Raw genomic sequence first — 18,566 nt, forward strand, 5'->3', positions numbered from 1 at the left:
GCGTTTCTGAAACTTACAACAGACACATTGGCGTTTGCTTGGGGGTTGAAGGTGTGATAGTTCATAAGGTCACTGTTTCCCAGAACGGGAGTTTGGAAAATGCTGTCTATTCGAGGTTAAGATTCTGTTTGTTTTTTTTTTTCATTTTGCTCCCTTAATAGTGTCTACAATCCTTCTTGACAACCCTCTTCCCAATATGTACTTATCATTCTCCTCATTGGGTGTGAATTTCTTGAGGGCAAGGACTGTGTCTTCATAAACGTTTTAATCCCCAGTGTTTAGTACATTATGCGTAATAAATGTTGGCTAAATGAAAGAAAGATATATTATTCAGGGTGTAGTTACTGAATTTTACCAAATATTGCTGATGCCGGTTTTAATCTAAACAGTTTCTAGTAGCCCCAGATTCCATTCAGCTCATAAATGGACTAAATAAACTGGGTTTTTGGAACTGTGAAAACAAAAGGCATGGTATAAAATGACTCACAAATATATTTTATCCTTGTGGAGCTATGCTTAAGAAAGAAGATAACCTGTGTAGAAAAGTGCTCCATGAAAACTAGAGCAAAGGAATAAGAAAAGAATAGAGAAAAAAAAATTGTTTCCTTAGAATGCCAGAATACAAGTTGTATACTTAGGTGGCAAGAGGAATCTAGAAGTTGACTTATGGAAAATCATCTCCTGACCAGGTGAATGTAATACAACCTGGAAGGGTTAGGTTAATGAAATTAGGGTTCTTCCAATTGTTGGCATCACTTATTAAATAGTCAACGTCAAACTAAAAAATGTTTTTTAATGATTTCTCATTCCTATGCCAGGCTAAGTCTTCATACTTTTAAGGCCTAAATACTACTTTATAAACTTATAAGTACACCATTAATTTGTACACAAGGAAAATTTTATACTTCATTTTGGATGCTGAGGTCTTTTAGTCTGATGCCCAAATCCAGTAAGCATTACTCAGATGCTTCAGGGGTTTTAACAGCCCTCTACCCCACCTACTCTTCTATTAGTCCAGGATGAAAGTAGAATTAGTTTGACGGAACCTGCAAATTAACATATCAGAACCCCTCATCACCTGGTCCATTTTACAACTGAGAATAGTGAATAAATAAATGTGTGAATGACCTTCACATAGTGGCTGCTTTGTGCTAAGTATGCACTAGGTGCTCCTGAACATCTTCTTTATTTGATCTTCACAATAATCCTGTGAGAAGTGTTATTATCTCATATTCTAGTGGGGAAACAAACTCAGAAGTTAAGTGTTGTTGCTCCACATGAAACAGCCATAAAAAACTGAAAGATCTGATCATTGAATCTAGTTTCTCCCTTCTAAAGTTCAGCACCATTTCTATTACACCATGTTGTCTTAATGTAAGGATTGTCATTTCTTAGGCTTTTCCATAGGTATGATTAAAATGTAAATGTAAATGTAAACACAGTACTTTCAAAGCGCCTGACTATGACTTAGGTGAAGACAACTATTAAACTTTAATGAAGGACATGTAAAATATTAATGGAAACACTATGTTCCCTGGATGGAGTGTTTTGATATTATGATAATGTTAGTTTTATCCAAATCAGTTTAGAAATTTACAGCAATTCCAATCAAAATATTTATATTATATACTTTATGATTATTTCTAAATTTAGTTTGGAATGCTAAGTGCATGAAAATACCCAAGAAAATTTGGAAAGAAGGGTAACGGCGGGGGCAGGGGAGCTTTCCCCATCTGATAGCAAAACATACTGTAAAAAAAAGCAGTAATAATCTGATATTGGCAGAAAAATAGAGAAATACATCAATGGAACACAGTTGACAATCCAGAAGCATATCTATTTGTATATAAAAATGTGGTATATGATCAAAGTGGTACTTCAAATGAGTAGGGAAAGAATGTACCATTTAATAAATAGGACAGTTGCTACATAGTTTTTAAAAAAATGAAGTTAGATCCCTACCTCATACCATACTAAAAAAATTAATTTCCTATGGATTAAATATTTAAATGTAAGAAATAAAACCATAATATACTAGAAAAGCATAGAGTTGATTGTATCTATAATCTTGGAGTAGGGAAAGCCTTCCTAAACTTGATAAAATCTAAAAGACATGAAAAAAAAGTCTATATAGAAATTGTTAATTTCTGTATGGCAGAAAAACTCTACAAAGTGAAGACAGTCACAGTCCAGGAAAAATATTTGCAACTATATATGAGACACAACGGGTTTAATATCCTTATTTTATAAATAGCTCTTCCAAATTAATAAAGAAAAAGGCGACATCACATTAAAAACATAGACAAGGGGTTTGTTCAAGCAATTCATAGCTGAAATCAAATCGCCATTAGATTTGACAAGATGCCCAGTTCTACTAATTGCTAAAGAAATGCAAATTAAAACAATTGTAAGCTGTCATTTGCTTACTATTAGACTGTTAGTCAAGGTTAAAAAGAGTGATAGTTTCTAGTACTAGAGAGGATGTGGGGAGATGGACTCTTTCATATACTATTGATGGAAGAAAACTGGTACAATCTATTTAGAGAGTAAACTTAGAAGTATTGATCCAAATCTAAATGAGCATGAATAGCCTTTGACCTAACAACTCTAATCCTAAAGACATACTATCACAGGTTCACATACAGTTACAAATATTTTTCCCAGATTGTGACTGTCATTTTACTTTGTAGTTTTTCTGCCATGCAGAAATTTAAAATGTGTAGTTCACATGTTTACTGCAGCATTTTTTGTGACAGCAAAAATAGAAAAATCCTAAATATTCCTGCTGTGGAGGCGATATAAGCTCCACCAGAGTAGAGACTGCCTCTATCCTAATTACCATTGTATTTCCAGTTAGCTGGTACTGTGCTTGACAGTACAAACATTTGTTAATTGAATAAACAAAATGAATTATAATGCATCTCTACTACTGAAATTACTTTTAAAAGTAAGGTAAGTAGATAAAGCAAGTTGTAGATCATTGTGCAGATCATTCCCTTATAAATATATATACATACATTATATACAAAATGTCATATATGTCTATCAAGAAAAAGTTAGAAAATATACCTCTTGGTTGCCTCTTGGGGCTAGAATTTAAGGAGTAGTGATATTGACATTTTGCTTCACATACAACTGATAATATTTCTTTTTGCTTTTTTTTTTTTAACAATGACTATGTTTAAAGAGTATAAATGTAATCACTCTTTTAATCCACCAACTCTTCTTGGTGCACGGGATTTATAGCAGCGAACAAACAAAGTCTCTATTTTCACTAAGTATATATTCTGTGGAGGAAGACAGATGGTAAACAAATAAATATTTGTCCCTCATAAGGTGTAATGAAAAAATAAAATAAAACAAAGGGGACTCTAGTGACAGGGTCCTATTTTTCATAAGTGTAGTCAGAGATTTCCTCTCTAATTCTGTGGTGTTGGAGAAGACACCTGAATGAAGTAGAGAGTAAGCCATCCAGGTATGTGAAGGCAGGTATTCTAGGTACAGATCAGAGGACCCAGACAGGACCATGCCCTGGTTCAGTTAAGAATACAGAGCTCAAAGTCAGGAGATGAGGGCAGAGAAATGAGGGCAGTAGGAAGCAGAGGTTGCATATGACATAGGGACATTTGTCCAAGGTAAGAACTTCAGTTTCTATTTCATGTGATAGGAAGACACTAGAGGTATTGAACAGTCGAATGTCAGGATCTAATTTTTGTATGAAAAAGATTGGTCTGGTGGCTGTGTGGAGAAGATGATGATGGCTTGGACTAGGGTGACAGCAGTTGATAGAGTTGGTGAGAAGTGGTAGGGTTCTGGATACATTCCAGATATAGAGCCATCAGAATTTGCTGATATGATAGAAAGAGAACAGTAAAGATATGAAACTGTCAGGAACTTAAAAATACCAGCAACAACAAACCTGATCTGGACTGTGAGAATGGAGGGCCTCTAAGGAGGCAGACTTCTTTAACAACTTGCTTGAACAGCTGGGATCAATCTCTTATGTCATAAATTTTCCCAGCATTACTGTGAGAAAGGTAAGTTCCAAATAATGTCTCAAAATTGTATTGAAATTAGAACTTCTTATCCCATAGTGAATTTAATGTACATTTACTCTTAAATGTACATTTTTAAAGTGTACTTAACTTGAAAACATCTTGCTATTAAATGTATATTAGCTTTTAATTTCCTTTTGTAGTCAGTTTTACTGACATAATTTTGCTATTTTAAAGTATTAGGAGGAAAACAGTTCTGCTATTTTGAAGAACTGAGAAAATTTTTGGTTTAGGATTTCGTAGGTGTTAAGCGAAATAAAGCTTATATAAAATCTCAACAATGTTGTGCATTAATCTTTGAGGGAAAAACTTGAACTTAAATGACTCAAGATCTTGATGAATTTTTTTAAATATAAATTTCCAAATCTTACCATTACATTCTCACACCTTATTTTATTTTGTAAAAGAAATATGCAAAAATAAAGTCCACCTTGCACATTTGCTCATGTCAGATAATAAAGGCCTGCAAGCTTGCATTTCCTGAGGTTAAACTTATTTGCAGGTGCTCCATTGCATGTGCAAATGATTGATTCATTAAGGACATTTCCAGTCAGCATCAGATATTTTTAAATACATGCAAACAATTGTATTGAGACAATGAAATTGCTAGCAAATTTAAGAGTTCAACTGCCCCATCAAAATCATAGTTTGGTACCCACAATCACATTTGGCCAAAAAAGTAAGATATAGGACAGGACATATTTCATGACAGTGTTTTTAAATTCTGTTAATAATGTTTTCTGTGACTGAAAATATTATGCTCATTTAGTCACTCATTGATATGACTGAATATTATATTCTTCATATATCCATCCAATGATGTGAATGAAACTGTAGTAATGATTCTGGATTTTTATTCATTTATCCATTTATTTTTTTTATTCAGTATCTATTCATTATCTTTTCAACAAATATTTACTGAGTGTTTATTATAGTAGTTTTTAATCTTGGCTTCAAGTCAAATCTGCTGTGAAGCTTTTTAAAAGTAATGATTCTTGTGTAATAAACCCCTGAAACTGATTCAACAGGTCTGGACTTGATTGTGTTAAAAGCTCCACAGGTGACTCTGACGTGCAGTCAAGGTGAAGAAGCGTAAGCTTCTCTGTTAAGCTCAAGGGGTGTGAGGGTGAACACGAAGTAGTTCCTGTTCCCAAGGAGGTCAGAGTGCGGTGAGTGAGACAGACAAGGAAACTAGTAATCATAGTAGAGGGTGGAAAGGGCTGCACGAGAGGTAAGCACACTTCTTCCCACTCGGAACTAGGGTACGCTCGCCCAGTGTTAACCAAGTCCGTTGACAGACTAGAAAACACAAAAAGGAGATTTTTCTCTCAGCACCAAACCAAATGACTCAAACTGTGATTGAGCCCATATTTTCTGTCTTACCTACTCTATACCTTAATCAAATGAATTAGCCGTAGGAGACTCTGTGATTAAACTCAGGAAATGGAAAAGCAGAGAGACTAATTTCTATTTCTGGTAACAGGATATGGGAGATGAGAAAAGGGAAGAAGGATTACAAGCAGTGAGCTCCTCGAGGGCAGGGACCAGGTCTCAGTAATGTTTTTCTTCCTATGGCCTAGTTCAGAATCCACACATGGACAGGCATTGGATCTGGTGTAATTTTTGAATCTTTTTTTACTGATGACTTGTAGACAGACGTTCCTACCATGTCTGTGCATTCCTAAGGGAAGTCTCTCCCTTGCTCTCTGACCAGTGACTTCCACAAGGAAACTCATTTTTGCTACCTCAGAGGCACAGGACATTTACTGATTGTCTTTAAACTTTCTAATTCAGACAGAGAACCTTGCTTGACCCTTGATATTAGGATTGTCCTTTGTCTTCTTGTCTTTTTGTACCATAGCCAGTTGATGTTTTGTTTTTATTGCTTTAATTTTCATTACCGTATGCTGTTTCATATTCTTTTGTTCCTTTCGCCCATTGCAATCCCTTGTCACCTCCTGGTCCCTAAAGATGGAACTTAAGGAGGTTGACAGGACACACCTGGAAATTCTTTCCAGAAAACCCAATGGACATAGTCCAGATTAGAATTCCCTAACCAAAAGTAAGAAAGCCCCAGAAGAAAAGCTTCATGGATTAAAGTTACCCTATTATCTTCAGGACCATCCATTCCTAAATACAGTCATGCACCACATAATGACGTTTTGGTCAAAAATGGACTGATAGACGATGATGGTCCCATAAGGTTAATACCATATAGCCTAGGTGTGTAGTAGGCTCTACCATCTAGGTTTGTGTAAGTACACTCTATGATGTTTGCACAACGATGAAATCGCCTAATGACACATTTCTCAGAACGTATCCTTGTTGTTAAGCAACGTGTGGCTGTATAAATGAAAGCTCTTGTTTTCTTTCTCCATGATATGACATTGGTAAGGCCTAATTAGACCTTATAAAGAAAAGCTTGTCTGATCACAGTGATGTTAATTTGTCAGCTCCAGATTTATATATAGTGTGGATGTACTTAATATGAGTTATATAAACTTGAAGTTGCATAATATAAAATATTAATAAAGTCTCACTTTATATGAATACTTTGAAATAAAAATAGATTCTCTCAATTAAGAGAATTAGTCAGGAATCTCATAGTCTCACAGCTAGCTGGCTGAATGAATTATAAACTATAATTCTGCGATAGAAAGGGGCCATTTTAGCTGGTAGACAGAAGTGCCTACCATACTTTGTAATGTCAGATGAACCAATGCCATTGTTTATATTAGAACTTCTATGGTGATTTCAGGCATTATTTTGTTATTTTAACATTTCCTATTTTCATTAGTTTTCAAAAGTATATTCAGTGACAAAAGCAAGAAAGTATTTATTAAGATCTCTGCCTTTTTATTATTTCATCAATTTAGTTAACACATAGCCAGTCATGGCTAATTTGGTGCTGTGTTAAAAACCACATCTTCAAATGTGTACCTTTGAAATATGATAAAATGCCAAGAAAGCTAAGCAATTACCATGTTGAGCCATGCTTTTAATTTCTACAAAATATTAGAGATAATGTTAGGAAAAAAATTTTTTAAAGCATTAAAGCAAAAACATTCTACAGTATTTGTTAATCCATGTGCTTCATGAAGGTTTACCTGCTATTTTACATTAAAATACATGTACATTAAAGTATATTTTATATTACATTTCTCCTTTGAGAAAATTAGTATTGAATTATGCAAGACTTGAATCAGGCAAGTTCTTCAGGAAAGCAAACTTCCTGAAACATCCTCTAGATCCAAACTCTAAAATATGATGTTGCATGTTTGTTCAGATCCTCAGAATGTTTTGAAACACATTTCCCAGTGACCAAAACTCTTTCTCTGGAAAATGGAGAAATTGAATAGCAAATAGAAAGAAGTTGACCTCCCTCAACTTTGACTTTGACATTTTGTTTTTGAGACACCTGGTTTTAGAAGATAAATTCCATAGTGTCTAACATTTTCTAACCTTTCAGCCAAGTAGTTTTTGTAGAGGAAAGAGTGAGCCCATACCACTGATTTGGTTAACTTTAGGCAGCCAGGTTCTCAGCTCCCTGGTGCATGTAAGACATTCTTTCTCCCCTTCTCTGATCCAGTCCCCTAAGAAAATTAATGAGCTATGTCTCACTGTACTACTGGAGCTACAGACTACTAGAATGTGAACTCGGTTACCAGCCTTATGTAGGTTACCTTGCCGTGAGAAGCACGCTGAGGAGACTCAGGTGCCAGGATTGCAGTCATGCTCTCAGATCTTCATACATAGGAAATCTGGATTGGAAAGATTATTTCTCTATGGGATAATGTTCTTAGGAAAAAAAATACAAAATTTTGATTAATCAAATCAAAAATTAAATAAAAAATTTCTGTATAAATTCATCAAACATTATACTTTATTATCATATTATCATATCCTACCCCATATGCCAATGGGGTAAGTCTAAGAAAAATCATATTTATTGATTTATTTAGAAATCAACATTTTTTTTGTTAATCCCAATTCTTGAAAACTAGATGGAGCTTGTCTGTTTTGATGTGCATGTTTTAAAATGTTATATAAATAATATTATACATGTATCATTTTGTAATTTGCTTCTTTTACATATTCTAGACACAAATCCCTTATCAGATACATGATTTGCAATTTTTTTTTCCTATTCTTCAGGTTGTCTTTTCCCTTTCTTAATGATGTCCTTTGAAGGACAAAAGATTTTGATTTTGATGAAGTCCAGTTGATCTATTTTTTCTTCTGTTGCTTCTGATTTGGTGTCATATCTAAGAATCTTTTGCCAAATTCAGTCATGAAGATTTATCCTTGTGTTTTCTTCTAAGAGTTTTATGGTTTTTGCTCTTACATTGGGTCTTTGATCCGTTTTGAGTTAGTTTTTGTATATGATTTAAGAGTCCAACTCCATTCTTCTGTATGTGGCTATCTAGTTGCCCAAGCACCATTTGGTCAAAAGACTGTTCTTTCTCCATTGAATGGTCTTGGCACTCTTGTCAAAAATCAGTTGATTATAGATATATGGGTTTATTCCTGGGCTTTTAATTATATTCCAGTGATCTCTATGTGTATTGTTGCACCAGCACTGTCTCACTTACCATTGCTTTATAGTACGTTTTGAAATCCATAAATTTGAGTCCTCCTATCTTATTCTTTCATTTTTTTTTTTTTCAGGATCATTTTGGCTTTTCTGGGTCTCTAACAATTCCATATGAATTTTAGAATCAGCTTGTCAATTCATACCAAAAAGTCAGCTGGGATCAGATAGAGATTGCATTGAATCTTAGATCAGTTTGGGGAGTTTTGCCATCTTAATTTTTTTCAAAAACTTTTATAGCTTTCTTAGCATAAATTTTGCACTTTTTTTATTAACTTTATTCCTAAGCATTTAATTCTTTTTGATGTTATTGTGACTAGAATTTTCTTAATTTCATTTTTGGATTGTTCATTTTTAGTGTATAGAAACACAACTAATTTTTGCATGTTAATTTTGTATCCTGCTTCTTTGCTGAATTTGTCAGAATTGTTAGTTCTAATAGGGTTGTGTGTGTGTGTGTGTGTAATCTTTAGTGTTTTCTACATACAAGTTTATTTCCTCTGAAAACAGGGATAGTTTTCCTTTCTAATTTGGATGCTTCTTACTTCTTTTTCTTATCTAATTACTCTGACTAAAACTTCCAGTACTGTGCTGAATAGAAGTGGTAAAAGGGGACATCCTTGTCTTGTTCATGATCTTTGAGGAAAAGCTTTCAGTCCTTCATCATTGAATATGATGTTAGCTGTGGGTTCTCATATATGGCCTTTATTATGTTGAGGTACTTTCCCTCTAGTCCTAGTTCATTGAGTGTTTTTATCATGAAAGGATGTTGAATATTCCAGATGCTTTTTCTGCATCAATTGAGATGATCATGTGTTTTTTTTCATTCATTTTGTTAATGTGATGTATTACATCAATCAATTTTCATGTGTTGAACTATCCTTATATTCCAGGAATAAATCCCACTTGGTCATGGTGTATAATCCTTTATATATTGCTGCTTTATTTGCTTTGCTAATATTTTGTTGAGGATTTTTATGTCTATATTTATAACAGATATTGATCTCTAATTTTCTTGTGATGTCTTTGGTTTTAGTTTCAAGGTAATAGTGGCCTCATAGAATAATTTGAGAAGTGTTCCCTCCTTTTCAGTGTTTCGGAAGAGTTTGTGAAGTATTATTATTAATTCTTTGAATGTTTGGCAGAATTTAGCAGTGAAGTCATGTGGGCCTGGGCTTTTTTTGTGGGTTGATTTTGATTACTGATTCAATCCCTTCAGTTGTAATAGGTCTGTTCAGATTATCTATTTCTTCTTGAGTCAGTTTCAGTAGTTTGTATTTTTCTAGCACTTAGCAGTTCTAGTGGGTGTGTAGTGGTATTTTATTGTGGTTTTAATTTGCATTTTATGACTAATAATGATGTTGAACATCTTTACATGTGTTTATTGGCTATTTCTTTTGTGAAATGTCTGTTCAAATTTTTGCCCCTTTTCAAATAGGTTGTTTGGCTTATTATTAAGTTGTGAGATTTCTTTATATATTCTGGATAAGAGAGTTTGTCAGATACATATTTTATGGTTTTAGTGTTTGCTCTTAGGTCCATGATCCATTTTGAATTAATTTTTGTGTATAGTGTGCAGTAAGAGTTGAAGTTCATCTTCTTTTCTACAGATATTCACTTTCACTGAAAATCTGTTCTTTCTCCATTGAATTAACTTGACAACTTGGCCAAAAACCTATTGCCTATATAAATGTGGGTCTTTTTCTGAGATGTCTAAATTTTGGGAACTATGTTATTTGGTGCATATACATTTATAGTTGTAGTTTCCTGCTGTATTGATCTTTTTCTCAACAGGAAATGTTCCTCTCTGGGTCTAGTAATTCTCCTTTTTAAAAGTTTATTTTGGAGTGCTGGCCCAGTTGCATAATGGTTAAGTTCACGTGCTTAAGTTCACGTGGTTAAGTTCAGCAGCCTGGGGTTAACAGGTTTGGATCCCAGGTATGGACCTACATACCACTCATCAAGCCATGCTGTGGCGGCATCCCACATATAAAATAGAGGAAGATTGGCAGAGATGTTAGCTCAGGGGCAATTTTCCTCAAGTAAAAAGAAGAAGATTGGCAATAGATGTTAGTGCAGGTCCAATCTTCCTCTCCTAAATAAATAAATAAATAAATAGTTTATTTTGTCTAATATTAATATAGTCTCTCCAGGTTTTTTATGTTTGTTGTCTACATGGTATATCTTTATGCAGCCTTTTGCTTACTTTTACTTTTATTTGTGTTTTTATATTTAAAGTGCATTTCAGTAGACAATGTATAGTTAGGTCTTGCTATTTTTCAGTCAGATAATCTCTGCATTTTTATTGGAGTTCTTAGTACATTTATATTTAATGTAATTATTGTTATATTTGGATTTATTGTCTGCCATTTCTCTGTTTGTCTTCTCTTTGTCTCGTTTTTGTTTTCCTGTTCTTCTCTTCTGCCTTCTTTTGTGTTAAACAATATATTTTGTGGACAATTTTTATTCTCTATTAGTTTATTAGCTTTATGTCTTTGCATTATTTTTATTGGTTTCTCTAGGGACCACAATATCAACTTTAACTTCCAGGGAAATATAGGAACCTTGCAATAGTCTAGTTTCGTTTACCCACTCTCATCCTTTGTGCTTTTGCTATCAAATACAGTATGTTATCTATATCTGTATTATAAACCCAAGAATATTGTGTCATAATTTTACTTAAAGAGTCCTGTCTTTTAAAGAAATTGAGAAGAATGAATATATATAATGTAATATAATTAATATCATATATAATATATGCAATGTATACAATATATAATATAATTATAAATATATAATATATTACATCAAATATGTTTTATTCCTTCATTCCTTTCTATATATTCAAGTTATCACCTGGTGTCATTTTATTTCAGCCTGAAATTTTCTTTAGAATTTCTTGAATATAGACCTGTTAGCAATGAATTCTCTTGATTTTCATTTATTTGAAAATGTCTCTGAACCTTTAATTTTGAATAATAGTTTAGAATAGCCTTCTTGGAAGACAGATTTTTTTCCTCAACAATTTGAATGTTATTCTAGTATCTTATAGCCTCTCTTATCCTAATGAGAAATGAGTTGTTAGTTGTATTTTTGTTCTCCTTTATGTAACATATTGCTTTTCTTTGTGGTATTCAAGATTTTTCTCATTATCTTTGGCTTATAGTAGTTTGATTATGATGTGGCTAGGTACAGTTTTCTTTGTTTATTTTATTTGGGGTTTATTGAACTTCTTGTAGCTGTGAGTTAGTGTTTCTCACTTAAGTTGGAAAGTTTTTCATTACTATTTCTTCAAATATTTGTCTGCCTCTTTCTCTTTCTCTGCTCCGTCTTTGACTCCAGTTACCCTTATGAGTTATGAAAGGTGTTTCTGACACAATAGTTTTAAACCTTGGTAGATTGCTTGGAAATAAAATGGAGAAGTATGGATGAAATGCCACAATTTTCTAAGGAAATTTAGTTTCTTAAGTACACAAACACACAACACAACTCAGTAGGTTTACAGTGGAAAATATTAATGTTACCTGTCCTCTTTTCCTGTCTTTACAAATCTGTTTATAGGTGCATTTCCTGCCTCTGCTATTTATGCACGAAAAGACTTGCTACAACGATCTACCCATATTGCTACCAAGACTTTCCAAGCTTTTCGAATATTTGTGAACAATGAGCTCAATGAACTTGACACAGGATTGAAGACAGCTCAGAAGTTTCTGAGACCTGGTGGTCGTCTTGTTGCCCTCTCCTTCCATTCACTAGAGGATCGCATCGTCAAACGATTCTTGCTTGGGATAAGCATGGCAGAAAGATTTAACCTAAGTGCTAGACAGAAGGTGATACAATCATTGCAATTGGGTTCAGGTCAAACAAACAAGGAAGGAGTCTCCATGGGAAGGGCCCCTTTAATGTGGGAATTGATACACAAGAAGGTGCTTACTCCAGAAGATCAGGATGTTCAGAATAACCCCAGAGGGCGCTCAGCCAAGCTTAGAGCAGCTATCAAGTTATGAGAAAGAAAGTTGTCATCATCTGATCTTTCAAGTTTTCCGTCGCAGTTTCTCTTAATTTTTTTCATGTGATATTCCTGCACAGCTTAATATAAGAAAGTGTGGGATATGTATAGATCTGTACTATATATGTGTGGAAATTGAGGCTACTTAGCTTTTTTTTTTTTTGTCAAAAAGAAAATGTTGGAAATATTAGCATGACACAGGAAGTTCAACTCAAGGAGCAGCAGCATCTTAAAACTGGAGAAATGTGTTTATCTTAGCATTATATTTGACTTTTGAAATACAGTCCTTTCTCTAACAAGGAAATTTTTTTAAAAAAGCAATACTATGTGTATTTATCTAAATAAACTCAAGCTGTTAAAAGAGAGAGATTATAATTATAGCTGCATGCTCTAGATTCTGAATTTAGATATTCAGATTTGCAACAGACTTTCTGTGGCTCAAATAATTAATAATGATCATGGAATGAATTTTAATTTCCCTACTTAGGAATAATTAATTATTATAGCTTTCTCAAATATACATATTATGCAAATTTTAAATTTTCAAGTATTATTTTTTAAATGCATCATGCTGGTAAATTTCATTGTTGAAATTATAGTGTTCATTGTTTTAAAGGGATTTTTCCGTATGATATATACCATGATTTCACATATTGCAAAGTAAAAATGTAGAATTGTTCTAACGGCTCTTACAGAGAATGTTTCACAAAACTTATATTTAAAGTCAGTTGTGTTTATTTTAATAATAGCCCATAATGCCTTTGATAAATAGTAAAATCTCTCATCATTTGAATCCTTCATTTTTTAATAGAGATATTCAAAATAATTCAACCAAGTGTGTTTGAAATAGAAAAGCATATGATGTATTCAAGATATTAAAATCAATGCACCCTTAATGTTTTTACTTACAGATAGTAACTGTAATTGTAAAATGTTTATTCAGGAGAAGTTCACTTAGTAGAGGATTCTTTAATAAATTGATGAGATTGAGTCATAATTCACATATCAACTTTTTATACGTAAATATGCTCTTTTAATTTATTCAGTTATTCAGCAAGTACTGAACTAGGCAGAGAAACAATGGTGAGTAAAATACACATAGCCCACAGTACCTGTCCTATGGAGTTCATAGTCTAGTGGAAGAGAGCAATAGTAGTTAAATAATCACAAAAATCAATATAAAATTGACACAGTAGTAAATGCTACAAAGAAGTGATACAAGGTACTGCAAGAACATCTAGTAGAGATTTCATCTACTGAAGGAAACCAGGGCTGACAAAGTGGTGCTTGAGTTATGAGCTAAAGGATGAATAGGAGATAATTAGTCAAAGGGTGCATGGGCGTGTTGATTAAAGGTGCATGTAAATGATTGTTTTCTCAAGTAGTTATCCTTGAAATCATATTTATACTATTAATTTGCTCAGTAAACTATTTATTCAAATATAGGAAAAATTCATCTTCTCAATTATTATTACAAATTCTAAATTGGTGAATACAAGTGAATAAAATATCAACATAACTATATGGGCAAAAGATAGATAAGAATTAAATACTTGAACATACCTCAGACTTACTTTATCTACCTCTGTAACATTTAACTTTAGTTCCCAATTTTGCTTTTACTTTATAGGTTTTATTCAAATCTGAACAATTCTGCAGTGAAATCAGAATTAGAAAATACTCTAGGCAACAATGTGCTCAAATTAGAAACAAATGAATGCACCTAGGTTAATCCCCTGAATCCTTCCTGAAAAATTTTATAAGTTTCTGTTTGTATATAAGGCATATTTGTGAATGAGAAAGATTCCCAAGGGTAAATTCCCAGCCAAGTACCCGATTATAAAATAAAAGATCATGCTCTTCTATTCAAAAATGATACACCTATTTCATCAATCATTTTTGGATCCTGTATAGTATGGAAATTTTTTCTTTAATGTTAGATGGAAACTGACTGCACTGAGTTGGATAGTGTCCCCCCAAAATTCCTGTCCTTCTCAGAATCTCAGAAAGTGATCTTATTTGGAAATATGGTCATTGAAGGGTCTAAGTAGTTAAGATGAGATCATACTAGAGCAGGGTAGGCCCTTAGTCCTGTATATCTGGTGTCCTTATAAGAAGAGAAGAGAGACAGAGACACGTGGAAGAATGCCACATGAAAATGGAGGCAGAGACTGGAGTGATCCATCTACAAGCCCAGGGACACCAAGGATTGCTGGCAACCATCAAAAGCTAGGTAAGAAGCATGGAATAGATTCTCATCAGAGTCTTAAGTAAGAACCAACTCTGCTGACACCTTGATTTTGGACTTTTAGCCCCCAGAACAGTGAGAGAATAAATTTCTGCTATTTTAAGCCAGCCAGTTTGTGGTAATTTTCTATGGCAGCCCTAGAAAACTAATATTCTGACAGAAAAAAAATCTTGAATAATATGCATGAAGAAAATCATTCTCGTTAATCACAAAATTGGTTTCAAATGTTGCAGTGTAAAAATATATTATTTTCTGTAATTAGGCTGTTTACCACAATCATTCTTGCCTACTTCTAAGTCTTTGTTGTAGGATGAATAATAAAATACATAAATGAGTTTTAAATGGTTAACTCTGGAGAATAGTTTGGGGAAATTAAAACAATATGTATAGAAAATAAAAATTGATTATTAAAATGAATGTGCATTGCTTTTCTAATAAAATATAAAGAATATAAAACAAGCAGTTGTTTTATATTTCTGAATCTGTGTATCAACTGCCTTCTACTAATCATTTTAATATAGCACCGATGCCATTGTGTAGTACATCACTGCTTAACAGGTTTTAGTTCGTTACTTATTAAGGAATGAAATTTAATAACTGCACACAATTTTAATAGATATCCCTATTTTGTATATTCATTTTGTTTTAAAAATTGTATATTAGTTACTATGTAATCTTCCTTTGAAATTTCTAGTGTTATTTTTGAGACATTAATCGTATCTTTATATCTTTTCTATTTCGTGTTACATATGATATATGATTTGTGCTTAAATTCATTTATATTGAAATATTATTATGTTACAACCAATAGTTTATAAGAGAATACAATATACCTAACTAGTTTTTGAAGTTAACTAATGTCTTAAAATTCACTTGCAAATATTTGAAAATCATATTTTCTTTACTCTTTGCTGAATATTACATATCTTCAGAGATTTATAAAATTCTCTTTTCTAATTTTTGTTTTTAAATTAGAATCAGAGATAATGATGAATCTATACCACAGACTTTTAAAAAATAATTTTAATTTCAATTGAAATCTCATTCAAAAAGTATGAGAGTTATTAATGGAAAATTCAAAATGTACAAGTACGAAATTTGTATCAACACTTTCATTTGATTAAAAAAACATATATATATGTATATATTCATTCAATAAGCATATATGAAAGGCTGACTATTTAGGAAGAAATCAGAAACACCTCTCTTACTTCTCTGCTTGTTTTTATACTCCTTCCCTTTCCCTTTCTCCGTTCACATTGCTATGTGAATTTCTTATGCCAACTGAGGTGACACTAATTTATGTTTCAAATTTACTCTAGAAGAAAGAAATATTGGGTGATATTAGCATGTACTCTCGAAAACTAAGCCCTACATGTTAGAATCTTTGTAACGGATAAGGATTAACTAAAAATCACTTCTGGCTAAAATTCCATATTATTTATTTTAACGTAGCTGTTTTTCTATTGAGGTTTTGTGATTGCTGCAGTATTCTAATAGATATTTTTTGTATAATTCATTCTATAATAGAAAGGGATATGCATTGAAATGTCAAGGGAATTTTGTGAGGTCCTTGATAAATATAAATTTAATGACAGAAATCCTGATCAGAGATATATCTTTCTCAGAACCACAATGCCATATATTCACTGTCGAATGAAGCATGGTTTGTAAAAATCAGCATCATATTCCAAAGAGGCTGGGTTGTATAACATACGTTACTATTTTTATATTATTTTCTCAAATTTCATCTGTTTATAGCTACTATTTCCCACTAATGTTTGGTAACACACAGCATGATCTGCAGGAATACTAAGAGAAAGTTTAAATTATTTTTTTAAAGTCTGGTTACAGTATAAATTTTCAAAGACATTAAAAGTTGAATAGAATTAATTATTCAAGATACAATGGCGATCGTTCACAGTGCCTGTCATTTCAATGGGCCTTAAAATTCTTCACAGACTTTGGCCACCTCACTCTTTTCTCACATAATCTACTGAAATTGTTAGACAACAAAGTAAAGAAATAAAATTTAATGCTCTGATATGCATAGTAGAAGGTTGCCTATTTGGTAATGACACATCTCCTTAAGCAATTCTTTACCTTAAATATTGAACAAATTTTCTACCAGTAGCATATGCTCTCTTAAATATATCATTGCCCAGACGTTAAAATACAAAGCCAAAATCAAACAAGAGGACATGCTCCATTTCTGATTCTTGAGCAATAGCTTCTGTCCATTAAACTCTATCGTTATGCTTTGGCCAATAATACTTGTCTGCCTTGCACAGGGTGAGGATTTGTATTGTTAAATAATCAAATGGTATGAGTCCACATTCTTTCACAAGGAAAAGTATTATTATCCAACTATTATAGGTGCTAAATTGAGAAGAAGGCTATATAGCATTGTGAATAACATCATTGGCTTTAGAGTCAGAAGAGTGAGTTTGAATCCCAGGTCTGCATATATTAGCTGAATATATGAACGTGGGCATGCTCTTTAATCTCCTAAATTCTCATTTATTTGACTTTAAAATGAGGATAGTAGTGGTACTTTCTCGTTAGGTTGCAGTGAATCAAATAGAAAACACTCAATAAGTATTTATGAGTTAACTGAGTTATAATTACCAAAATGTAGCTCGTATGTCTGGACACCATGATTAAGGACGTGTATGCTTTATTCCTGATAGTTTTAAGTGCAGCTTCTGCATCACTAGCAGCAATTGATTGGGTTATAGTCGGTTTTATTATTTGGGAATTTTATTCCTGTTTATTATTTATTTAACACCCTCAGAGTTTGCTATACCTTGACAGGGCATATAAAACACACAGTTATTGCCCTTGGGTAGTTTCCATTTATAAGAAAATAAAATGGGGAAAAAAGGAAGCAGTTGCTGAAGTTATTTGACATTCATTTAGGTTGGAAAAAGTATTTGTCCTCCTACACTTCCATATTAGTAAGTGGCCAACTTAAGTGGTTCTTATAGTAAGAGTCTCCAAAATACATTTTGAGGGGGGAAAGGAAATGAGTACTTCGTGAGATATGACATGGAAGATTGCTATAGGAGTATAAAAAATTTCCGACTTCTGCACTCTAAAGCCAATGAGAACAGACTAAAGGACCAATAAAATGTGTATGTTGCTGTTAAAGGGAAAATAACTGGTGAAAGGTAAGTGGACTGTTCACATTTAGAATGAGCCGATGATCTCCTTTATAGCAACACAGAAATAGATATTATCAGAACTGGATCCATGTAATTCCCACCCCCTTGCCTTCATCTCAGCATTTATTAGTCTCTTATTTCATCTCCATTTTGTACTCCTGTGTCTCAATTGAAAGCTTATCCCTGCTCCTTTTCTTTCTGTCTTCTCCAAGACTTAGTTCAATCAATTTTGCTTGCCCCTTCCAGTCTTTAATCCATTCTGCACTGGTATCTTTCCTTCAGTCTACAAACATACTCAAAAGTGTCCCACGCTAATAGCAAACAGTAATAACTAAAATCTCTCCCTGACTCTATTTTCCTTACCAAAATACTGCCCATCATTCTGTTTTCTTTCATGACTTGACTTCTTAAAGTCTACACTACCTCCAACTCCTCACCTTTCATTTATCCAGGTCCAATATACTTTCTATAGAAATTGTTCTCTAAAGGATTAATGGTG

At 33.0% G+C, this 18,566-nt stretch overlaps 1 protein-coding gene across 2 annotated transcripts in view; it reads left to right on the forward strand.

The window, feature by feature from the left end:
- METTL15 (methyltransferase 15, mitochondrial 12S rRNA N4-cytidine) overlaps positions 1-15,539 on the forward strand; it is a 191,744-nt gene extending 176,205 nt beyond the window's left edge. For both annotated transcript variants that reach the window (XM_058546180.1, XM_058546178.1), the window contains exon 6: positions 12,208-15,539. In XM_058546180.1, coding sequence (XP_058402163.1) covers positions 12,208-12,653 — 446 coding nt within the window. In that variant the 3' untranslated portion in view covers positions 12,654-15,539. The remainder of the gene's footprint in view (positions 1-12,207) is intronic.
- Positions 15,540-18,566: the final 3,027 nt, after the last annotated feature.

Source organism: Diceros bicornis, chromosome 7 (genome assembly GCF_020826845.1).
Source record: "Diceros bicornis minor isolate mBicDic1 chromosome 7, mDicBic1.mat.cur, whole genome shotgun sequence".
Classification (NCBI taxonomy): domain Eukaryota; kingdom Metazoa; phylum Chordata; class Mammalia; order Perissodactyla; family Rhinocerotidae; genus Diceros; species Diceros bicornis.